Genomic DNA, 26,291 nt, shown 5'->3' on the forward strand with positions numbered 1-26,291 from the left:
TTTGAACAGACCTCTGTTCCAAACCTCTGTTATAAGGGGTTTATTATTGGGCAGCCCTGGAAAAATAAGATAGGGTTCACATATCATGATGAAAATGTTCTAGGAACCATCAAAACATACAAGGAAATGAAGTTCATACAGGCACTGTCTGTTTTAAACTGAAACGATCTCAGAGAATAGTAACACCTATATCCTGCTCTCTCCTATAATCCTGCCTCAGTATAGTCAATGGATTTTTGCTAACAGTACCGATGGAAACAGGACTAGGCCTGAAGAGCACTTCTGACAATTTGATGTGCTAGCACGAACCACACACCCGAAACTATGCCACTGTATTTGTTCTCATACCAAGTGGCTCTCAGTGTGAGTATCAGAGTACGAGGAGGAGGTACATGATTTGTCTTTAAGTTGGAAAAACACATTCAAAAGTGTGAAATGCCTTTCAAATGCTAGCACAATATACATGTTTGGCTCTGACTCACACCAGCTCCCTCATGAAACTGGTGCTTATGCAGAACTTTACAGTTTGATTCTGGCCTGTGATGGGTCACAGGCTACTAAGCAACAGAACCAGGGCATTCTAATTACACTTAATTCTACTTTTTAATTTTAAACCAAACCTATCTTATACCCTTTGGGTACAAAATGAGACAACGAATATATGCTGTGCTTAAAAAAACTGCTACATGGAACCACAAGACTTTGATGTGTAGCTTTAAAGATGCCCAAAACATTTAGAAAGAAAAAAAAACACACAATACAGTCTTTTAAAGAAAATCTTGTAATTTTTAATACTTTCTGGGGATCATTTTCTCATATATATTTCAATTCTAAACCAGCTATACAATTTAGCCTATAGATTTCTTCCCTATAGAAAGAAAAAAGTCAAGGAAAATCTTGGGAAAGAAAAGCTCAAGAAGGTACCATCATTCTACATACACCGTATTGTTATTGCTTAATTAAGATAATGAAGTATGCAGGGCTGGGGCAACTGAGACTGGGAGTTTACGCTTGGCATATCCTTTCCAGTTTTGTACTTTCTGGTAGAAGACATGCCCCCTTGTGGAGAGAGGTTCAGACCTGTAAACCACTGGTCTCCCCTTAACATGATAGGTGTATCAGGCAAGAGGAATAGCTTTCACGCACCAGCTTTGTTGTTTCTGCATTTATCTCTTTTCAGTCCCTCCTTAGATGAATGATGCTTGGAGTACCTTGTACAGATCTCTTCTGTGGGTTGTGGGGAGGATGAAGAAACGTAGCAAGCCATAAGATTCCTGAAGAGACCATGATGAATGGTTACCAGAATACAGTGTGAAACCAGTTCTTTCAGCTATGCCAAATTCATTAGTTTTAGCACTATTCCACCTTCACAAAGCACAGAGGAAAACTGCCCTAAAGAAAGCACTGCATAAAATTTTGCTAGTGACAAGGATAAGGGGACAAGAGGGTAGGATTCCCTGGCTCTGAACGGGCATCCTACGAAACAAAAGCATAATTTCTACACTGAATTCATTATCAACAGGCTCTTAACCCTTGTCTAAGCTACAGTAATACTGAAATAGTTCTGAAGATATTTTCAGGCAGTTAAAAACAATTTTTTCCTTCTTGTAACATCCATTTGGCTGTTGCTACATCCATATGTTATATACGTGCTGTCCTTACCTATACCTTGAATGAATTTTGTTATTTATTAAAACTGGTCATTTCAAAACCCTGAAAATGTAAGTGACATGGATCATAAACATCCACTTACCACTATTACCATGACATCAGATCTTCAAGTAATATAACAACTCCACTGGAGTTATGAAAGCAGAGGCTATCAAATTACATTCAGTCTGAACACACGATAAGGAATACCAAACAATATGATACCTCATGACTATTAAGCATAGGGGGATGGTGTTTTTCTTCCCTTCAATATTAAAAGCCTTCTGGCATATGAGATATATGTAAATTAATTGTCTCTCCAAAACAGACAAAGGGTTGATGGAACTATCAAATGATCTTTCATCAGAAGTACAACATAAAAAACAAGCATATTAAAGCACTGAGTATGGTAGAGTGACAGAGGGCTATTGTACTCTGCACTACACAAAGAGGGAGCAGAAAGTGCACCCGAAGTGCAACATAATGAAACAGGAAGAGAGATGACAAAGAAAGGGAAGGGAGGAAATCTGTACTGACAATGCTTCTAATTGAGCTATTAGCATAAGACATGACAAAGTAAACACCATGTTTTCTTGATTCATATAGCATATGTTAGCAACTCCTGCATCAGGTTCTTTCTGCCTCAAAGTATAAAGAACCCTCTTTCAAAAATTCAAGATCCTCTCTTAGAAAACTTCAAAGGGAGAAGGAGTTATTCTATACTGTTTTGTTCCTTATACCTCAGTACACACCAGAGTCACATTTCTTATCGCTACGGATCCATCTGTCTGCTTTGTTGCTCTAGACATAAATAAACTGTAATAGGAGTATGCAGTAACCTATGTTCTGGGTGCTGGTTTTCATGGCAGACTACAGGGATATTCCTTCCACTTTCACTTGTGTGGAATCTTCATCTCACTTCTCTTGAAATGAGAAATTACAGAGCATATCAAATAAAACTTAACACACGTGAGCTAACCAGTTTCAGATAGTAACATAATTCTGATTTAGTGATTCCTATTTCTTCTCTGTTCCACATAAGACCATTCAGCATTTGAAATACCTGAGAACTGTAAAACATTACAATGTTCATCACTGTTGCTGTTGACTAACAAAATAAAATTGGTAAAGTCAGTTGTTGGAAAGGTTCTCCCCTCTGCTCTCGTGTTCAACTGTTACATAAAAAACGTGCACAAACTACATTAGCTTTGTGTCATAAATAAATTTGGGTAGAATCTCAAGCCTTCCACTGAATCATCTCTACAAAGATGGCCCATCTTCTCAGCTAGCAGCAGCCTACAGAAAGAAAAAAATTTATTACTTGGGGACAACATGATAATTGAAGTTATTAATAAACAGGGCAATTATTACTTACCTTTCTTTGGCTAAGAGAACAGACATCCCCACAAGCTTAGCAAACTCATCAGCTGTGAGAGAACCCTTTTCAGATACCTATCAAAAAACAAACACACAAATATACAAACTGTGGCATGAAAATAACAATGAAGTTGTTCTCTCAGATACTGAATCAGTTCTTTAGTTTAATAACGCAACTCTCCTTGCAAAGTGATAAACTGGTAGCAAATCTCTTGCGAAGACAACTAGTTTGTTTGCATTTTAGAAAAATTACAAATAATTATAAGCAACTTCCCTCAAAAATATCTTTTAAGTGTCCTGGGAAACTTGCCAAGTATAAAAATGGGACATAAAAAGGAGTTAAATCTGTAAAAATATTATATTTTTTCTTTCCAATTTTTTTTAAAAGATACCTCAGGAGAAATGAATGGAAAAATTAAAATAGCTCACAGTCAGCAGTACACTGTTGCAATCAGTATTTACACAGCCCAACTGTACTAAGTGATTCTGTAAACAGTGAAGCTTGAGAGAGGAAATAAAAGGCAGCAGGGCAGGAGGGGTCATCAATTTAGAATTTCAGTCATCTGAGATGGAGGTGGAGAATTTGAGTTAGTTTAAAATATCCCACTGCCTGTAATAATTTCAAAAACCTTAGCACTCCACCCTAAATTACAGCATACTAGTGGGATCAGTAAAAGCCACTACCACATTCGGACAACACAAAAGACAGGTTCAATCTTCAGACTCAAAACTTTGGTCCCGTTGTCTCCACCACATTAGTTTCCATACACAAAGATGAAGCCTTCTCACACAGGTTGGACATCTGGATGCTTAGAATATTAGTTGTCTATTACAGGCTTAACACTGCTTTGAAATTCCCATATAAACATGTTTTATTACCCTACAATTAATAATTCTTACATTTCTCCATTGCTTCAGATTCAAGCAAACTTTCAAATCCAGATGTAGTTGCCATTTCCTGCTTCCCACATAACTGGGCTGGGAGGGGTTTACTTCGTGTCATTCTCAGCAGTCTCTGCATAGTAGTTTCCGTTTTACAGAATCTCGGATTAAATTAGTCCTAACTTAACATTTTATAAAGCTAAATGACTGAATCTGAGTAACACAAATCAGTTACACAATCTCAGATGGCATATGGGTAATTAATTATGTTTTTCCTTCCCAAACCACTGCTCTCATCAAGAGTGACTTCAGGTTCCTTTGACATTCATGTCATTTCCTGTCTTCACCAGCCATTCAAAACCACATCACTCTCCTGTCTGAAGCACTGTGATTTCCTTTCACTTCTTCTCAAAGGTTCATGTTACTGTACATTAAACACTAAATATATGGCTGGTTTTGGCCACAGTTCTGATCTCATCTTCCTTTTCCCTTATGGGCCAGCCTTCCTCATTCAAAGCCCCTCCCTTATATTTTTCTGTGAAGTCAAAGCAGAATATTATGAAAATAAAAGAAAAAAAGAACCTCTGTAATAGATTCACTATCTGTTGCCTTTTGTGGCTGACCTCACTGGTCATGTCAGTATCTCTATACCCTTCTTGAGAAAGGGTTTCTCCTTTCCTTTATGGAGATGAACACTCTTGCTGAAGGCAACAAATTAATGAGAAAAAAATAATCAGAAAACAATTGAAATGGACTATGTATTCTTCTGGAAATACAAAAAATAAGCTGAAAGGATTAACATGTATTGAAAGATTTAAACATTTTAATTCTGATAATTTAAGACTGTATTTGTTAGACAGGTATATACATTTCTTTTATCTTAAAATCTTGTTGGTGAGAGGAAAGTTCTCTTGTATCAACCATGCAGAACACACTGAAAAATCTGTCTCACATATGAAGTGAGAAGGTGCCTGCGGTAGCCTTACTTTTTCTTCTTTGACTGCATGTCTAACTTTGGAAGGACTGAATCAGCCTTTACGCAACTTTGTGAAAAACAAAAACTAACATCCTGCTGAAAAACACATAGGAAAATGCATCAAATAATGGGACAGCAGTACTTCAAAGAGTCAATAGGTAGGTAAGACCAATAAGTTTTATCACACTGAGCAATTTGTACTTCTTTTTTGTGATGAATCTACTTAATTCTATATGCACTACTCCCCAACAGAGAGCTCTCCAGAGCAGCAAACTCAGTATAAGATGTTTCACATACAATGTCCTATTATTATATGAAATGAACCCAAACCAAACTGCCTATATCAACATTTAAGGGCTACTTTCACTACCTTCCATCACACTGTGTACAGAGTTTGAAGTCCATTTTTGTTAAATTAAGTGCCTAATACCAAGTGCCATGAATTTTACCCTACAGTACAAAAGTCCTGGAAGAAGGTTGAAGGTAAAGAAGTTTAAAAAGAGATGGAAAAATGATTTATTCCTTAAGGAGAAAGCAATGACTAAGATGACTGCCTGAACAGCACTTTGAAAAGTGCTATTTAAATAAAACATATTACTGTTAGAAGATTTTGTGGAAAATTTTGTATTTTAAAACCTCAAAAGGAAATCCTGTACCTCAAGTTTTTATACCTAATGTGTTTAAATTTCCCCAGCATGGTCAGAACATTGAAGGAAATGAATGTTCACATACTGTCTCTAAAGCAGAAGCTACCATTTCCTCTTCATTGTGAGACTGGAGTTCAATCACCATCACACCACTGTCAAATAATCGAAGTCTAAAATCAAAAGAGAGATTCAAAGTAACTAAAACCTCTGTGCACATTACCTATGAGCACATTTCTAATATGTCCACACCTATAAACATATTACAGAAGAAAAAAAATGCTGTAAGATGAATTTAAAATTAAAAGTATCTTCAAAATCTGAAGAGACTAAAAAGACCAGGGCATATGCCTGGGCTTAGTTAAACACTTGTCCCAGCCTGAAAAACAAGCTACAGCAAGAGTTGGGTGAAAGAAAATAGCAACTTACATTTGCCACATTTTAAGTGACCATTAGCTTAGTGTTTCATGAAGTTAGCACTTTCTGCTTGTAAATATGCAGAATTCCTCATTCTAAGTATGGATGGCTGACTTTTAAAGGAAACCCTGTGAAACTAGTTCTGTGGGCCTTAGGTATGGCATATCTGTGGACAGAAAAAAGGGGTCCAGGGGATACAAGAAATCTACGTTTAGTCTTCCGCGCCTTTCTTATGTTCAGCTCCTTTATAATCTTTGGAAATTACTTTGGTCAGTAAGTTATTCATCTTCCTATTTATATTTTAGCCTTAAACTTGCATGGAATTAACAGAACAGCACAGGTTACTGTAGCCATGACAGTCTAAGGGATGTAAATGAGATGAGATCTGTAAAGCGAAAAAGGGTTTTGTGCCCCCAAAACAAGCTACAAACCTTGTCTCTTTGAAACTAATGGCATTACATGTCTAAACAGGTAAGAGGCATGTAAATACCTTTTTTTTTTTCTTTAAAGATCTAAGTTACAATCTTTTTAAACACATCTGACAAGTTTGGGTCTCCAGAGTGTGTCTACATCTGAGCTAGTCACCTCAAACTCCTTTAAAATTTTATGGAGACCTAGTTATTATAGTCAATGATTTGATTCATCTTAGTCTAAAACAGAGGACTACATTTGGTCAGGTGAAGCCTAAGGCTTCTACCTCAGATGTAGACTACTACAATTTCCATATCAGAAGTTCAGCAAGATGAGTCTCCCTCCCTTTGTCCAAGTTCCTTAGTATCTGAAATAGAATTAATACTTCCTTACTTGGCAGGGATATTACGAAGAACAACTTAAATTTAAGAGTGCAAGATGCTAAAAACCAACAGTAATAGATCCATCTGAAAGCTCTCAATCAAAAGATTTCAAGCATAAATTTTAACTATCAAACTTAAAGGAAACTGTATAGGCAGCAAAAAGAATACTGTCTTCCTAGCAGACAAAGTGAAACATAGTTATAAATTCATATCTTAGTATGGAGTGGATGTTCTTGCATGGAACAGTTTTTGGATGACTTTGTTTCTAAAATCTACTGCATGTAATATATTGAGTCATCCGAGCACTGTGGCCTGGCCTGGGAGCACAGTGTTTTAAAAATGCGTCAGTAAGTCTCTTACCTTAGTGGTAGTTTCAGTGACTCCAGCATCTTACAAGCATTTACTAAATCTTCTGGCGAGAGCAACTATTAAAATAATCAAACAGATTTATTCACAGTTTACATGTGAAATATACAGTATTACATGAAAACAAGCAGTTATTATAAATGCAGCCATAAGATGCACCAGGTTACATAATTTTCTTCATTTCTTTCATTATATCCTGCAGTCTTCTCTCTTGGCTGTTACACTCCTTTCCGTTCTCTTAGTATGTTCTCTATGATATTTCTTCTTGTCATGTCTACAGAGAGAATTGTTGTATTTTGGCAACAACTTTTCACCATTCTCTACTATTTTCTGTCCTTTCAGTTTTCTTTCTAGATAAGCATGGGTTTTCTCTATTATACATAATGTTTTCACATCTCTCTTTGTTGGCAGAATAAAAGCAGCATATATTATGACAAGCTATGGAGGAATGTAAACATTATGTGGAAGAAGGAGAAGGGGAAAAGGTGAAAATTCCTAATTTTAATAAAGGATTTATTTCTTTGTGCTGTTAGACAGGGCAGAGTGAGCAGTCGGTAGAGAATACTTTCATGCTTCTTTCTTTAATTAGCTTGTCAATGAAGTATATTTTATAAAATATTTGAGAGTATCAATTTCTCACCTCTAATCCTCGTGCCCGATTTACCAGACAGTACACCTCTGTAAGTGACATGATCCCTCCTCGCTCCTGTGTAAGCACAAGACTGGTAAGAGAAATAGTATTAATCTTGTAAACACAGTATCTCACTTGCAATTGACTGATTAAACAGGTAAAATAGAGGAGTTAAATTATGGGCTTTAATGCAAAAACTTACCCAGACAATACCAAGTATTTCTAGCATTAGAGAAAAGCTGTTAGATGATACGGAGACCATCAAGCAGGATTTCAGAGCTCTGGGGATGGTGGCCAAGGGTCTGGGAGCCCAGGTCATCTTCTCCTCAATCCTGCCAGTGAGGGGGATGGATGAGAGGAGGAGGAGACGGACTTTCCAGGTTAACGACTGGCTGCGCCGCTGGTGTTGGCAACAGGGTTTTGGTTTCTACGACCATGGGACCCTGTTTGAAGATCGACAACTGATGGCGAGAGATGGGATCCACCTCACGAGGCGGGGCACGCGGGTCTTTGCCAACAGGTTGGCCAACCTGGTAAGGAGGGCTTTAAACTAGGAAAGATGGGGGAAGGGGAGAGTTTTAGTGCCAGGGTAGTTGGCAAAAGACAGCTCAAGTTGGGACGCCTCCAGCAGGTGAATGCAGCCAGGGAAGCGTGCATGGGATGTGGCTATGGAGGATCCTCTTGTATCCCTCCTGGGAAACCTGCATGCTCGATCACCTCCCTGAAATGCCTGTACACCAATGCACGCAGCATGGGGAACAAACAGGAAGAACTAGAGATGTGTGTGCGGTCCAGGGCCATGATCTCATTGCCATTACAGAGACATGGTGGGATAGCTCACATGACTGGAGTGCTGTCATGGATGGCTACGTGCTTTTTAGGAAAGACAGGCCAGGAAAGCGAGGTGGTGGAGTTGCTCTTTATGTGAGAGAGCAACTGGAATGTATCGAGCTCTGCCTAGGGGTGGATGAAGAGCGAGTCGAGAGCTTACGGGTAAGGATTAAAGGGCAGGCTAGCATGGGTGACACTGTTGTGGGTGTTTACTACAGGCCACCTGATCAGGAAGTCGATGAGGCCTTCTACAGACAGCTGGAAGTAGCCTCACGATCCCAGGCCCTGGTTCTCATGGGGGACTTCAACCACCCTGATATCTGCTGGAAAGACAACACAGCTAGGCTCAAACAGTCCTGGAGGTTCCTGCAGAGCATTGGTGGCAACTTCTTGACACAGGTGGTGGAGAAGCCAGCAAGGAGAGGTGTTCTGCTGGACCTCATACTAACAAACGAAGGACTGGTTGAAGACGTGAAGGTCGGGGGCAGCCTTGGCTGCAGTGACCATGAGATGGTGGAGTTCAGGATCCTGTGAGGAGGAGGCAGGGCAATAAGTAGGATCGCAACCCTGGAGTTTAGGAGAGCAAACTTTGGCCTCTTCAGGGACCTACTTGGAGGAATCCCATGGGTTCGGGCCCTAGAAGGAAGGGGCGTTCAAGAGAGCTGGTTAATGTTCAAACATCACTTCCTCCAGGCTCAAGAGCAGTGCATCCCTATGAGTAGGAAGTCAAGCAAAGGAGGCAGGAGACCTGCATGGATGAGCAAGGAGCTCCTGGCAAAACTCAACCAGAAGAAGGAAGATATACAGAAAGTGGAAAGGGGGACAGGCCACTTGGGAGGAATATAGGAACGTTGTCAGAGTATGCAGGGATGTGACGAGGAAGGCTAAGGCCCATTTGGAATTAAATCTGGCAAGAGATATCAAGGACAACAAGAAGGGCTTCTTCAAATGCATCAGTAGCAAAAGGAAGACTAGGGAAAATGTGGGCCCTTTGCTGAATGGGGTGGGTGCCCTGGTGACGAAGGATGCAGAGAAGGCAGAGTTACTGAATGCTGCCTTTGCTTCAGTCTTTACTGCTCAGGCCAGCCCTCAGGAACCCCAGATCCTGGAGGCAAGAGAGAAAGACTGGAGAAAGGAAGACTTTGCCTTGGTCGAGGAGGATCAGTTAGAGATCATTTAGGCAAACTTGACACCCACAAATCCATGGGTCCCGATGGGATGCACCCACGAGTGCTGAGGGAGCTGGCAGACATTATTGCTAAGCCACTCTCCATCATCTTTGAAAGGTCATGGAGAACAGGAGAGGTGCCTGAAGACTGGAAGAAAGCCAATGTCACCCCAGTCTTCAAAAAGGGCAAGAAGGGGGAGCCAGGGAACTACAGGCCAGTCAGCCTCACCTCCATCCCTGGAAAGGTGATGGAGCAGCTCATCCTGGAGGCCATCTCCAAGCATGTGGAGGACAAGAAAGTGATCAGGAGTAGTCAGCATGGCTTCACCAAGGGGAAATCATGCTTAATCAATCTGATAGCTTTCTATGATGGAATGACTGCCTGGGTAGATGAGGGGAGAGCAGTGGATGGTGCCTACCTTGACTTCAGCAAGGCTTTTGACACTGTCTCCCATAACATCCTCATAGACAAGCTCAGGAAGTGTGGGCTAGATGAGTGGACAGTGAGGTGGATTGAGAACTGGCTGAATGGCAGAGCTCAGAGGGTTGTGATCAGTGGCACAGAGTCTAGTTGGAGGCCTGTAGCTAGCGGTGTCCCCCAGGGGTCAGTACTGGGTCCAGTCCTGTCACGCTTACTGCCCTCACAGCCCTATTCAACTTCTTCATCAATGACCTGGATGAAGGGACAGAGTGCACCCTCAGCAAGTTTGCTGACGATGCAAAACTGGGAGGAGTGGCTGATACCCCAGAGGGCTGTGCTGTCATTCAGAGAGACCTGGACAGGCTGGAGAGGTGGGCGGAGAGGAACCTCATGAAGTTCAACAAAGGCAAGTGCAGGGTCCTGCACCTGGGGAGGAATAACCCCATGCACCAGTACAGGTTGGGGGTTGACCTGCTGGAAAGCAGCTCTGCGGAGAAGGACCTGGGAGTGCTGGTGGACACCAAGTTAACCATGAGCCAGCAATGTGCCCTTGTGGCCAAGAAGGCCAATGGTATCCTGGGGTGCATCAGGAAGAGTGTTGCCAGCAGGTCAAGGGAGGTGATCCTCCCCTTCTACTCAGCCCTGGTGAGGCCACATCTGGAGTGCTGTGTCCAGTTCTGGGCTCCCCAGTACAAGAGGGATGTGGCACTACTGGAGCAAGTCCAGCGAAGGGCTACAAAGATGATTAGGGGACTGGAGCATCTCTCTTATGAGGAAAGGCTGAGAGAGCTTGGCCTGTTTAGCCTGGAGAAGAGAAGGCTGAGAGGGGATCTTATTAATGTGTACAAGTATCTGAAGGGAGGCTGTCAAGAGGATGGGACCAGACTCTTTTCAGTGGTGCCCAGGGACAGGACACAAGGCAACGGGCACAAACTGAAACACAGAAAGTTCCATCTGAACATGAGGAAAAACTTCTTTCCTGTGAGGGTGACAGAGCCCCGGAACAGGTTGCCCAGAGAGGTTGTGGAGTCTCCTTCTCTGGAGATATTCAAAAGCCGCCTGGACGCGATCCTGTGCAAGGTGCTCTAGGTGACCCTGCTTGAGCAGGTGGGTTTGACTAGATGATCTCCAGAGGTCCCTTCCAACCTCAACCATTCTGTGACTCTGTGATATCTTTCTCTAATCATTTTAAAATGCAAAACATTGATACTATATCCAAAGACTTTGAATTATTATAATGTTAAAGTAGAGAATAAATTATAGGAACAAGACATTTCAATATATTAAATCTATCAATTACTTTAGAGTTTTAACTTTTCAGATACATTCAATTTTCCATTCTGAACATTGTAGGTGGCATATAGCTTTCACAAAACATACTCTAAGTATGTATGCTTTTTAGGAGACACATAGCCTTATAAATTTCAGTAGGAAATCCAACTTTTTGGTGAGAATCTTGAATTCTGTAATAGCTTCAGATAAATTAAAATTAAAGAAATTCCACAATAGAAAGAATAATGTGCAGTAACTCTGTTATATTAGTAAAACATGTAATTTTTAAGCAGTTCAAAAACTGACTGCTCATATTTTCAAAATCAGTTTTTGTTTTTCTTTTTGAAGAAAAAGTAATATTCTATGGCAAGAAATGAATACAAGGGTCTTTAAACAAGAAAAAGACTGCTAATTTGATTTACAAAAATATCACCCATACTTTGCTAACTGGAAGTTGAGATGCCATTACTCCAAACACAAATTCTAGTGCTTATATTCAAAAGTTCTCATTCAAAAGAGAATATGTATACTTAAGAGGCAAAAAATTTACTTCATAAAAGTTGAGTATGAGGCTGAATTGCTAAGTCTGAGATTTAAAGAAAGGCACAATACTACAGCCAAAACACATTTACATCAAAATTCTGCAACATACAGAAAATGCACAGTTAGGTGCTTTACCTCTAATGGAGTCTGCAGTATTCCAGCTAGTTGCTTTGCCAGTTGCATATGGTAATGGGTACCAGATCCATATGTTTCCCTAGTAACTGGATTAGCTATTCCCATACTCAGCAGATAGGATTTGAACCTAATAGTCTAAATAAAAAAATAATAAGGTATATCCACTAGTGAATGATCCTGCTTTTTAAGTCTTTGATTTTATTACTATAATATATTTTTGGTGAATAAATCCAATCAGTTTACTACCAATAAAGTCATTTACTAGCAAAGCAAAACAAAGGCAAGACTAACATAATATACTTTTGAACAGCAAACCAATGAAATACTGAAAACTGTCACCATCCTCTACTGAAAGGCAGTAATATCTTTGCTTTTAAGAAGGGGTCAAAAACAAAAGGTAACATTTTAGCCACTTTACCTAGAAGTAAAACAGAAAAACCCAACGATACTAAAGTGTTCTTTACTAACATGAAATGTATTATAAGGATAGCTTTTTGCTTTGCAGAGGAACGTTTCTGTTGACTCTAAAACCAAAGTTGATTTACCTCATCCTCAGTGATGTCACCTTGTTTTTCTTTAATTTTATTAGCTATTGACTTGGATAACTCCACCATTTCCTTAGCCTATCAAGAAAGACACATATGTAAGTCAACTTTCAGCTCAACAGAGACAATGTGCTTAAAAGTGAGAAAACAAGATACATGCCATACCTTCTGCATTAGTTTACTAAGGTCCTCAAAAGCCTGCAATGAAAAGCAGATATTGCAGTTAAGTGTAATTACATCATTCAGGATCATAGATACAGTGAACTGCCTCTGTCCATCTACTCAGGATATACATAAGAGCTCCTATGACTTTAGATTAGTGTATTACAATTTAAAATTTTATATAAATGGCTTATACATGAATAATCTGTTTTATACACACCTTAAAATCAAAACTAGACAAGCCAGAAACAACAAAGAATGAAAAAAAAATCTGACAATCGCACACTTTTCTAGCACGCAAACACTAGTTCAATACGATTTAGAGGGTTCATATAATAGGAAAGAACTAATGAGATATTAAGACCCAGAAAACATTATTTTCACCAACTTTATTATGCTCTCCTAAAATATGGGGGAGGACTTCTGAGTGATGGTGGCAGGTTTCTTTCAAGGAGTTAACCCTCCCTGAAGGAGATGTGTTGTTAAATGTTACTAAGTTAGTAAGACTGAAGTTAATTTAAAATGAGCAAGGAAGAGGGTATCTGCTTTCAGATATATGCTTAACTGAAGAGACAAAAAGCCTGAAAATGTGTGTCAACATCTTTCCATTTAAATATCTCACACACAGAAACAGTGATGCTACCACAGCAAGCAAAAAATCAGTTAAAATTAGAATGAAATTTGGTCCATGAGATAAACCATCAGATAAAAAATTTGGATGAAAAAAATTACATAAAAAGCATCCTCTGAAAAACTCTAATTGTTGGGTCTAAGAAAAACAAAATATCTGCTAAAGTAAGGGAAAATCTGATTTGTACAAAATATCAAATTTTAACTCTAATGAACTTTAAAACTTTTTTCCTCAAAAATATGTAATAATCTGGACTTCAACCATAGGACCATGATTATATCAAGTCTACTCAGCTTAGTAAATTGCTACAGTCTCAAATACAAAAACACCACAACCACACCCTGAGGGCATTTTTAAGCTTAAATAAAACATATTTAAAAGAAAGCTGAAGGTATACTAACATTTAGAAGTTTTACAATTACATAAAGATAACCAACTAGCAGAAAAAATAACCACATATTTGATCAAAAAAACCCTGTGAGTTAACAAACATATTAAAGCCATTAAAAAGCAGCTCTTGTTTCTCCTAGCCTCAGCAACACAAATTCAACCCTCTCCCCAGACTCTCGAATACATCACCAAGTGCCTGGGTGGGTAGGTGGTCAGCCATGCTGAACAGCCTTTTTTTGAACAACTGGTGTGAGAAAAACTCCAGAGCCTTTTCAGGTAAAGCTTGCCAGAGAGCAGCACCCAGTCCTCTCCACACCCGCAAATAAAGCGAGTTCAGTTAGAATGTGTCTTCTGGCCACAGACACCTCTGGCCATCCTTGCTAATCCTACAGTAATAACAGTGCTGCTTCTCATGCGCTTTAACAGTTTCCTAGCTGATTCTGCCTAGTCTCCCACTAGAAATACACATTTTAGCAGAACTACAGCAGCAAGGCCAGTTGTGTCCATCTATACTTAGGCACCTGACTCAGAAGCTTATTGGTCCAAGGCTCCACATGCAAAGAAGAGAAAAAGATGGGGGTACAGGGTTTACTTGTCATTTGAATTCCCTCCTAATGGTGCCAGTGTTTCTCCACGGACTGGAGAAGTTTCTGCTGACTTGCCTTCTCAAGCTTGGTACCTCGGGCACGTATGCAAAATTAAGTGGGACAAAGCTGGATCCAAATGGAGAAAGGAAAATATACTACTTTATGATAATAACCTACTAATATCAGAACAAAGGGCTTCTCATTTAAAATATTTTTCTTTACTTCCTAATCTGCCAAATTTCCTAATTTACAATGGATTTCCCAATCTCTGGTGTAAATTAAAGTGCTTCTACTGTACTTCTATATTGTATCAACAAATAAAAAGTTTTCTATCAAGGCTTTTCCCAGCTCATTTCTAATCTCAATAACAGGCATGAAAACATCATTCATCAAAAGAACCCCTGATTTAGCTAAATAAACAGCATGCTGCATATAGCTCCTCCTCTGCCTGACTCCCCGAGGGCAGCCTGGAAACAAAGGGGAATGTGCACACACCTAACAGGAACTTCCTCAGATAAACAAAAGGCTGCAGAGCTGCAGTCTTATCAGCAGCGAACAGCAGACGCAGGAAGCCTTTTCCTGGAAGCCAGGGCACTATTTTTTTTTTAATTAAGTCATCTGTAACATTCAAAGCTGGAGGAAGGCAGGATTTCACTAGTCACGGTTTTCCTCTGTTCATATGACACACATAAATGGATTTCTTTCACTCTCTAACAGAGTTACTATGGAAAAAATAACCAGACAATACCTTTTGAACTATATGCAACTACAATACACATGTAACTACAATACACAGAACTTCATTCATTATATTCTTCATAAACAGAAAAAAAAGTTTAATCCTAGCAGTAACTGAAACAGCATACTGCCTACAAAGCTACCATAAATTTCTTATAAATCAGAACAGTGAATGCCTTTTTTATTGTGGTACTATGAATCCCATAAAGTTCTGCCATAAGAATTAATCCATTTTAGTTAATTTATGACTACTTTCGTTTGACATTAATCCCTTACCGAGACATAACCAGACAATTTTTGAGGATATCACACCCAGATATATCTAAGAGACTTTTAGTAGAGAAATTAATATTTTCTATTGTTCATCACTATTGATATCTGGAATTCAAGTACTCTGCTGCTTCTGGGGAAAGGACAGTCTCCATCTAGCCCAAAGATTTTACACAGATACTTGTAACATCTTGCTGGCACCTGGACTACCGAACATTTTGCTGTAATTAGAAGCTTAAATCTAACATTTAAAAACTGAGTATTTATCTGATGGAAATTTACTGTACCACAGCTATGTGCAGATGTTTAGACCAGCATATTCTTTTTAATACATATTAAATTTTCAATTTAAACAAAATTGGCTGCACACAGAGAGGAAAAAAAAAACCCTGTAATGGACTCTTTCTGCAGAAGCCTCTGTGTTCTGCTTCCCAGGATGGAAAGCCACTGAACTCAGATTTCTAATTCTAACAAAATTAATTTATAAATGCACCACACTGGTTCCAAAGAATAGTCTTCTTGAAAGGAACTGTTTAAATGAAATTACCTTACATATACTGAAAAAGCTAGTTAAACAAAGTAAATAACTGTAAATCATACACCCATAATCAATTCATACTCTCAACATCAACAACAAATAATCTCAGCTGCCCCTAAAAGAAATTGTGAATGAATGTAAATAGCTCAGACAGGTGGCTGACCTTGAAACTTTAGTAGTATTTACCTCAGAAATGTTTTTGTCAGTCTCTTTTCTTTTTTCCTCTAATTTCCTTTCGATCCCTACAATTCCTACAGCCCTTATTCTTCCTGCCTGCAAAAGAAAATAATGTAAAGAATCAACATAGGAAATGCTAAGTTTTCTCATCCACCTCACTATGAAAAAGCTCATATTAGAAAACAGAAAAAGTTCCCCCAAAGAACTGATATCACACATACAATATTTCATATATATTGCTTGAAAGTCTTTTTTAAATCAGTGTCAAACAGTAAACAATAAATGCAAAGCAAGTATGAATTTGCTGTAACATATGCAAATAATATAATTAACATATTGAAGCTATTAATATAGTTATGCTTAATAGACTGATCTAGACTAAGCATTTCAGCTCATCTCAACTAACACCTCGCAAGTGAATGTGAACATCTACACTACAGAGTAGTGGAAATGCCTGAGTGTATCTAAACACAATTACCTGAAGAAATTTAGCCTGAGGAAACAAAGCTACAGCAACATAGTGCCATGTACAGCCTAATTTACCTTGCTGATAAGCATCAGCATGGAGGTACCTAAGTCTGAGATGGAGATCTTTTTGTCTGCTGCTGAACGTGTTTTAAAAAGGCTGGTACCTAAGTGGCATTGTTGCCAGCCCTCAAATCTCTGCCTGCAAAGCCTGGCACTGCTGGTAGTGATTTGCTGTAACTTCAGAATGAGAACAGGAGGTAAGGCATCTTCATTAAGTGGTTCTTGACTCAAGGTATCTACTTTCCCATCAGTCCATCAAATGCAAGTGTGTCTATATGTACTATATTTATAAAGGAGAACATACATGATTTGACATTGAGCCAGCTTTAAAGTATCCTAGTTCATTGATGGTACTACATATGCAATAAAGATACATAAAAACAATAACCACATGTTTATCCAGAATATATAACCCAGAAGTATGCAGACAAATTAAAGGAGGCAAGCTAACATACGATGAAGAGATTCTTCACAATAACAATGGTCCACTTAAAATATACATTTAAGAGAGACACATACAAGTCCGAACAGCTATATAAAGGTTACATGTCATATATTTGACTTCCAGACACAGAAAAACAGAAAAGAAATCACAGTAAGACCAAAAATCTTCAGTCTCAGGTCTATCGTGCTGAATAAAATTATAGGTAAACATACACACACACACACACACACACACACACAACTACATAAAGAATAGAGCTCATTTTTATTTCATTCAAGTCTGAACACACTCAAGGAAGTTAGGCCACTCTGTCCTATATAAACTGAAAACTGCAAAGGAAAAACTAATTTATGCCAATGGAGAAATGGGCAAAGTAAAGCTGAATTCATGCATGTCCCCACAGGGCTGGTTAAAGAGGCATGACTGATGCAGCATATGGAGTGGCACGAAGTGGAAACAAGAGATTACAGATTCAGCACTTAAGCTAAACAAAGTGACGTAGGACATAAAGAAGAATGTCAGAAGTTCTACACGTACCTGTGGGTTCTTGTTAACTTCAATGGTCTGAGCAGCAGGCATGTTCTCCCATCTCCTCTGTGTGATTTCTTCTGATAATCGTCTATAGAACTGCAAATGTTAAAAAGTGACAACAGATGTTTCGTTGTGTAGCGTATCTCTGGGTATTTTTAATGCCTTGATGACAGATGAAACAAATTTTACTAGAAGACAAAGCATGGTAAGACCTACGCATTCACAGTATAACATTCACTCTTTGGAAACCAAGAATTTCCAGTTCTCGAAAATACACATATGAGAGGATAAGCCACATCAGTTACTAGTTAAGCTTGCATGAATACTACTATAATAAAATCTTTTGCAGACATTCAAAGTCTTCCAAGACATACCAAAGTTAAAAAGGTCCAGGTTTAGTTATTGCTCAAAGATGGGCTTTTAAAAGGTAGGAAATTGATCAATCCAATTACTACTGATCTGTTAATGCAACAGTGTAAAGAGAACCACAGTAGACCAATTACACTTAGTTGTTTTATGCTAATACTAAAAGGTGGCATTGGCTAATTAGCTAATAATAAGTGTATCCCACTGAACAACATCCAGAAAGAAAAGTCTGTTCCATACTCCTCGTTGTTCAAAGTTCACAGGAAAGTATTCTGAAGTAATAAACCAAAGATCAGGAGTACAACCAGTATGCTAGGCAACCAATCAGCAGAGTGTTTGATTTTCAGACATGAACAATAAAATTAAAATAAATAAAGGTATGATTAGGCAAAACACATACAATTATAACTAGGCACAAATCCCCACTCTTCATAAGCTGGAATCTGCTCACAAAGAAGTGAAAGTAAGTCTGGTCCAGCACATGCATTTGTAGACATTTATACTTCATTCAAGCTGAAAGTCCAATTTTCCACAGTGATAAGACTTTCTTCATGTTGTAAAATCAAAATTCACAGGCTCTTCAAGCAAGAAGCTTACACTGTGAAACTTTTTGCAGAATGCAGTGCATTTGGGTTTTTTTTAAGGTAATTCTTCATTTAAAAATATATTACACTTTTTTTTTTTTTAGAATGCTCAAAGCCTTTGAGATTAGATGCAAAAAAAAATCAAGATTTATAAAACATAAATGAAACACACATCTCTGACAATAAAAAGTATGCAGCAATAAAATTAGAGAGCTGATTAGGAATAAGTTGCTTCATTCCTATTCAACAGAGAGTTAGGTACAAAGAAACAAGCTTTATTCTGTTAAACATTCAATAGATCTCAGAGTCACCATTTTGGAAAACATTGTGTTCAATTTAAAACATAAGATGTGATATATAAGATTATCTTTAAACTATTAAAATGATGCAGCCTAATAACATTTCCTGACATTTTGGGAATTCTATTTGTACTATTTAGCTAAAGCATAAAACACTGAATAATCATAGTGTTTCTCTTCAAAAACAATTTGGGGAAAAAGATCCCTCTTGAAAGTAAACATGAAAATATGGATAATTGTCACTAGCACAGCAAGAGCAGAAAGGTGTGTCCAAAGATCCAATACTGGGTTTGCATGGTACATAACTTACCTCAATCTGACCATGTTCTTTGAAAGAAAGTTTGATGTAGGAATATTTGCTGCTTTGGAATGGACCAGGCTCTTTGTTTGAAGAAGCAGGATGAAGATGAACTACTATTTTGGCACTGAGAAAAAATAAAAGGAAAGAGAAGAAGAAACTTTCTCTAATATTTAAAAAATTGTTTCTACAAAGTTAATAATTTAATTAAAATATGTATTAACTTTACCTCACATAAGAATTAAAATATATTAAATATTGCTTTACATTTGTGCATAAACAACATTAAGTATTTTGCCTCAATATTAAAGCAGATGTTGCATAAAAATATGACTGTAACCTCTGAAACAGCAATATCTCACAAATTTAAAATGTACACACCATCAACTCTTAAGAAATAAATTTAATAAATTTTAACATTTCAAGCAATAATTTCTGAAAATGTTAGCTGAGGTACAAACTAATTGTCAAGCAGTGTATTTGATTTGGCTTTTAACTTGCAATAACTACTGCCAAAGTACACTATCTTTGTCACAGAAAAACAAAAGGTTTCAATATTATGTTTAACTTATCCCACTTGTATGTGTCACTAGTGACCAGTGTATGTGAACTTGTCCAAAACCAACATTCAAAGGTAACGTGCAGGGAAATAACAGTCTAAAATGATACCTACCAGCAAAACAATTGTTGAGACAGCATTATTTTAGGACTGTAACAGACCACTGTCACAGCATGACTTCAAGTACATCACTTCTATTTCATTTTACAGATACTTTTTTTCCATAAGTCTTTATTCAGTTGATTTCTCCAGCACCAGTGAATTACGTGATCTCTGCTGGACACCTCCAGCATATTACCTTATTCTACCCATCTGACTGTAGGCTGGAAGCAGATGTAAACTATTCATATTTCCCCAGTTAAGCTTTTTCTCCTGTTCTGGTGAAATTTCTTTTGCACACATAACCATACTGATTCATCTATCCAGGTGAGTGGAAACACTCGAGTTCCTTCTAACCTTGTCTAGCATTTCCAAACTAAAAATCAATCACATGGTCATGGAAAGTTATATAAACCAGGATCCGGCAGAGTTTCTATCCCCAACCAGTTCTGTGGCATAGAAGACTAAAATCAGCTTTCAAGTTTAGATCCAGCAACACCACTATGGCATTGCTGGCTAATCAAATGAAAATGGCAAGCTAGAGGATGGCTTTTAGTGATTACGATATGATCTAACAAATCAAATCAAACACACAATTTTTGTCTTGACTCTCCTATGCATTTGATCCTTGCATCTTAAGAGACAAAACCAGGCTTCTGTGGCCATCAATCTGGAAATTTGGATTACATCCTGAACTTACCATAAATTAGTACGCAATCTTGCGTATGTCACATAATTTATATGCCTAAATTATCCAGCTGAGAAAGTCAGAATGCCTATCACCTTACCTTTTTCCTATCCCAGCTGCCTGCTCTTCAATGAAGACAATCTGAGACAGAGGTACAGCAATGCAGCATTCCTAGAAAAATCAATGCAAACACAAGAGAAATTAAAACTATTTCCCTGAAGATTCTGTAAAGCCAAATGTTTTCTTTTAACTTTTTAAAAGCAACACTGATTTCTATACATGCTGCTAGAGGCACTCCATATAAAATACTCTGGTAATAGTAGAAATAATCTATTAGAGAGAAATTCAAACAGAAAACACAAACTTGAAGCTGAGGTTTAGATAATCAAACAAGAGACTTACATGTCAATGTGTCAGTTTTAGACACCTCAGACTAGATTCATAAAGGATGTAGGAATTTGATAAAGCTTTAGAATCTAAGTTCAAAATTTAAACCCTAAATTTTCCACACTACTGCAACTTATCCCTGTTGGTGCACAATGCTCACAGGTTCTTAAAATTTTGCCTTTCATGTTACCTGGGGAGCTAAAAATCATACCCAAAAGCCCCAGTCTTGTCAATGCTGAATATCTAATAAACTAGATTATTCTATGAGTGGTGATACACTGATTAGGAACTCCTCCATCTATCTCACCCCCAAGGGCTTGATCCAGCAGTTGATGCATTTCAACACACATTTATTGGACTCGCTTTACACAAAACAGAGCAGGGCAAGAAACAGGAATGTATCCATCTGTGGGAGACTAACCTATCCAGGGTAAATTTTTTCCATAGGTATTTGAGACAGAAGTTGCTCCAGGGAGCAATTCAAAGCATCTGGTTAGGTGCCTGATCTCACTTTTGTGAAAACCCTCAATGTTCCCTTCCATGCAGTAGCCTGGTGATTGACACAACCACCTATAACATGGGAAACATGGATTATATTCCATCTCTGAACCTAGCTCTTGTGTCAGCCATGAGGGTGTCCCGAACATCAGGTTATAATGTACACTGTTATGGGGTCTTCTCAGTCCCTACTACCAAAATCATTCCTCTTTGCTCAGAATAATTAAACACTCACTACGTCAGAGATTAGGAAAGAATACTTGCAAGATCTCCTGCTAATGAGTAAATCTTGGGAAAAAAATGTGGGTTCCCTGCTCTAGAAACTCTAAATATAAACTGTTTGGATTCCTTTATGGCTCTAGATTTTAACTGATATATAGAACTGTTACTATTTGTATAATACCCACATAGCTCTGGATGCCTTAAATACAGGCAAAACAATGCTCCTGTTAAAAGAAAAAAGAACTTTTTAAAAATAACAGAAGTTATACTGTGTATATTGTGTATAAGTATACATATTGTACACACATTTTCAAAATGCTTCATTCATTTATAGTTCACAACTAAAAAGTTATGAACTTACTGTAAGCACGGGGACTTACTACCACCCTCCTAATGAGAGAAGCAAGAGGAAATGATACAAGAGAGATGAGTTAAAAATCCAGTGGGAATCTGAAATCAAAGAATTTATCTGGATGTGTTTCTTGATGTCCAATGCTCACATTATGTACCATTTCATGATTTGAAACGTTGTACAAGTCTAGCTATGTAACAAACTTAAAAGAATTATGTAATTTTTATTTTGGAAATCTGTATTTTCTATACTATTCCAACTGCAGATGGTATGTAACAATATCAGCTATAAAACATAACTGTCTGTTTTCATAAAAAGGTTTGTGATGTTAACCTAATGACAGGTAGCACCATTTATTACTAAAGTTTGCTGACACAGTAGAAGACTGTCTACAAGTTTATTCCTGGTAAACTAGCCAAGGTTTCTAAGGTTGATGTTATATTACAGCTGAGCTTAGCCAACAACTCACTATCAATGTAAGAGGCCATTGTGCTCCGTTTCATTCCTAAGAGCTTGAGAAAAGAATCAGCCTCATTTACCATACTGACAAAGTTATTTGTGTACCACAGATTAACACCCCCTCCCCCCAAAAAAACCCAACAATAACAAACTGGCTCTGCTGAGACAGAATTAGGTCTATACCAGATCAGCACTGAGTAATTTCTGTCGATCTGCTGGCCGTGTGTTCCTTCTCTTAATCAAGCCTGGAGCTTGTCAGAATCTTTGCTTAGTTAAATTAATTTGCTAACTCAAAAGAAAACCATTTTCTTTTTCTCCAGGATTCTTCTCTGCTGATTTAGTAAATTCAATGATCTTGGGACAGCAGAGGGAACCATGGGGCCTAGGAGCACGGAGGGAAGTGAGGGAGAAGAAAGGAACAGCCTCCTTTAGGTGGGAAGAAGAGAATGGGGATATGGATGGTTGTTAGACTGGTTCAAACCATGATGTGTAATGTTACCCTAAGCAAATAAAAAAATCTAAGTGAGAAGATCAGAAGCAGTACACATTGCAGGACACACCCATCTCTTAAGAGATTCTGATGAAGAAATAGGAGGTGATATACAGAGACAGTTTAGCACAGGTAAGTTATCTCACACTGACTGGGCATGAAAAAGTTAATTTATACAGAATAGCTCATGATCTGGACAATCAACCCCACCCTGGAGAGCAGCTCTCAAAACGAAGCATTTTGAAAAATTTCAACCAAAAATAGTGCTGCTGTCTCTGAGAACAACTGCTAAGGAAAAAGATATGTTGTTTTGCAAAAATAAAACATCCCGGTGACCTTTCCTTTAGAAGGCTCTTAGCAGCTCTTTGCTTTGGAGCAAGGATGTGATAGTTGGTGGGGAATGACCTTTGGGTGTGGGAGGCACTTCAGCTATCCTTGTGAAAATCTACTCCAGCAGAGAAAAATACACATTTGAAAGTTGTCATCTGCACATCTCTGTCTAAACTTTGGCTTCCATGGCTATGCTTTCTTAAAGATTGTGTTCAAAACAAGCATGATCCAACCTGGTTCTGAAGAGGACTTTTCTTTCAATTGCAGCTTTAAGATGGTGTGTGTTGTGTCAGTCTACATGTATGGCTTCTTATGCTTTCAATAACATCCTTACAGCGTTCATGAAGTTTAGAGAAAAACTACCTATGTGTGTGTTGTAGAAAATGAAAATTTACACGATTCATTTCCATCCCTCCTCACCTCTACATGATCATTCTATTAAAGCAGAATTGTGTAAAAGAACATGCCTTGTACATAATTTTCTTTCCACTAGGAGTCAAGAAATGGACTATGCTTGTAAGACAAAACACACACAAACGAAAGAAAAAGCTCCTCCATATATGCGGTTTTTCATTGTAAGCTACCTGTTGTTTATTATAGAATTTACAATTGAACACCACACAAGAGAGAAAGTGGGACTTACATGATTCTTCTGATCCCTCCAGATTAGTCTGTGTGTGCTAAGCAGTAATACCCCACTATCAAACCTCACCTAAATGGGAAAAATAGAACAGATTAACAACAAATGTAACCAGTAAGTTGCATAAATATTGATTTTGGAAACATTACACATTATCACAACACAGCAATCAGATTCAATAAGCCGATATTTTGAAAGCACTCTCTTTTTTCAGATAAATGAAGTTTATGAAGCAATAGAGAAAACTAGTACAAAAGGATTAGATATATATATATAAACTTCCTTTTTCAACTGTATAAACTTTCCCCCAGGAAATCCTGAAGGAACCTCCCTCCATATGCTGTGTAAGATACATAAACACTCTGAAATATTATATTTAAGAAGGGCTATTGGCTTTGGAACATTATTTGCAGACAAAGAAAGCAAGTTATGCAAAAAAGCAAAGCTAACTAATAAGAATATGTTACGCACAGTCTGAAATCTTCTGGCCTATCAAATAGGAGTACTCCTCTACCCATTTTATTGTTGAAAGAAAAAGTTCCTTTTTTATCAGAAACCAATTGCTATTTGGAAAACCTGTGTTAGTAAATCACTTCCTACTTGTAGAACCGAGGCAAGTTTTTACAGCTTTTTGTGAGGGTATGAAACTATTCTGGTTCAGAAAAAGGAAGAGAGATCAAGAGTTAGTCCAGCAAGGAAGAGAAGCAGTAACTGGGTTGGTTCAGAAAGATAAGAACAAAGGGCAAGACAACACCACTCAGGATTAAAGTTAAAGGGTATTTTATGGCTACCAGGATGACCCAAGTGTGAAATATGAGACATGCCTAGTACATGAGATCAAAGCAAAAGAGCACAGGTTGTTGTGTGGAGCAACATCAGGGAGGGCTGAGCCTTGGACCAGGAAGATGGTGAAAACCCAAGCAATGGGTATCAAGTTTCATTAGCGCAACACCAGCTACGCCCTGTTGGGACCTCCACCCTCCACAAACCCTGCGACACCCACTGCCCGAGATCTTTCTTGCTCCCACAAACCCTGGATCTCCTCCCAACAACCTTCCTATAGAGTCAAACCCTGTCAGACCCCTGGATCAAAACCTACTCCAAGCACATCCCAGACACCTGAGTGATGCTTCTCAAAGCCACCTCACATCCCTTGCCTGATACCGCCAATAACCAGGCCCCTGACATCTCTCGTGTGATATCCCATAGCCAGATCACATCCCTTGTCCCATACCCCATGGCCAGGCCCCTCACACCCCCGCCCCCCACCCACAGCCCTGTCCCCCGTCACCCCCCGGCTAAGCCCCTGAGGGTCCCCGGCTCCGCCGCGCCCCGTACGGCCCGCAGCGCAGCGCCGTGCAGCCCCGTGTGCCCCTGCCGCCCGCCGGGCCCGGCCGCGCCGCCAGGCCCCGAGCAGCGCCGCCGCAGTCACCTTCTCCTCCCCGTCGTAGACGCGCACGCCGCGCTGCTGGATCACCAGCGTCTCCCCCAGCTCCAGCAGGCCGCTGGCCCACACGAACCTGTCCATGGCGGCCCCCCTCCCCTGCCCTCCCCTCCGGGCTGCTACCGGCACGCCAGGCCGCAGCCGCCACCTCCCCCCCCGCCCGCCGGGCAGGCGGGCCCCATTCCCGGCCGCCTGCCCGCAGCGGCGGCCGCGCGGCGCCATCTAGCGGCGCCCTCGGGAGCGGCCGCCATCTTCTGCCGCGGCGGCGGGGTGGGGCGGCTCGCTGAGGGAGGGAGGCCGCGGCGGGGCGCCCCGGGGGACGGGGGTCCCGCGTCCCGCCTGGGCAAGGCCACGACGAGAAACCATGGCAACAGCACCGCACAGACAAGTAGCGTGAGACACTCTGCTGCCGAAAGCCGTGCGCTCAGAAATACAGCACACAGACCCGGGCCAATGTTACGCTGCGGTCCCTTCCCAGGCACGACCCGGCCTCGCTCCGCCAGGCGGGGCGCCGCAGCCCGCCCACCAGGGCAGCGCGGTGCACCGGCAAAAGCCCCCTGCAAAAGCCCTTAGGTGCGCCTCAGTCGCTCCGAGCGGTCGCCTTGGCGCCTTTTTAAAACGCGTCACAGAACGCTGCAACAAGGAAACTTTCTCCCTGCACCTTGCGATTTGCTTTGAACCGAAACGTCCTCTTGGCAAACACCTCCCTCTCCCGCCCCGCGCGCCCAGGGGCCCGCCCTGCCTCCCAGCCAGCCACCGCGCTCAGGCAGGGCGCTCCAGAGCCGCGTGTGCACGGGGAGGCCGGCCAGACCGCGCCGGGGCTGCGCGCCGGGGCTGCGCGCACCCCCAGCGCCCCCTGGCGGCCCCGCCCCCACGGCGCGCGCCCATTGGCCAGTTCAAGTCGCGCGGCCGGCCCAATCAGGGAGG

The 26,291-nt window shown here is 39.9% G+C and overlaps 1 protein-coding gene across 2 annotated transcripts; it reads right to left on the minus strand.

The window, feature by feature from the left end:
• Positions 1–765: 765 nt before the first annotated feature.
• VPS36 (vacuolar protein sorting 36 homolog) lies at positions 766–25,448 on the minus strand. 2 transcript variants are annotated; one of them, XM_067291601.1, is made up of 14 exons: positions 25,353–25,448; positions 23,924–23,992; positions 20,643–20,713; positions 19,209–19,323; positions 17,656–17,745; positions 16,155–16,241; positions 12,818–12,850; positions 12,653–12,730; positions 12,108–12,242; positions 7,747–7,812; positions 7,101–7,165; positions 5,618–5,702; positions 3,026–3,102; positions 766–2,946 (listed from the first exon to the last, which is right to left on the minus strand). In XM_067291601.1, the coding sequence occupies exons 1-14, from the start codon at positions 25,446–25,448 to the stop codon at positions 2,853–2,855; spliced, it is 1,161 nt and encodes a 386-aa protein (XP_067147702.1). In that variant the 3' UTR covers positions 766–2,852. The 2 variants fall into 2 exon arrangements, with proteins under 2 accessions (XP_067147702.1, XP_067147708.1); XM_067291607.1 differs by lacking the exon at positions 12,108–12,242.
• Positions 25,449–26,291: the final 843 nt, after the last annotated feature.

This window comes from Apteryx mantelli, chromosome 1 (assembly GCF_036417845.1).
Source record: "Apteryx mantelli isolate bAptMan1 chromosome 1, bAptMan1.hap1, whole genome shotgun sequence".
Classification (NCBI taxonomy): Eukaryota; Metazoa; Chordata; class Aves; order Apterygiformes; family Apterygidae; genus Apteryx; species Apteryx mantelli.

Bases quoted from the DNA above. Each gene is read 5' to 3' on its own strand.
- VPS36 (XM_067291601.1), bottom strand. From the start codon at position 25,448: ATGGACAGGTTCGTGTGGGCCAGCGGCCTGCTGGAGCTGGGGGAGACG. The intron at 19,324-20,642 runs GTAAGGTGATAG...ATTTTTTCTCAG, and splicing joins GCAGCTGGGATAGGAAAAAG to TGCCAAAATAGTAGTTCATC. The intron at 3,103-5,617 runs GTATGTGAACAT...GTTTTTTGATAG, and splicing joins TAGCTTCTGCTTTAGAGACA to GTATCTGAAAAGGGTTCTCT.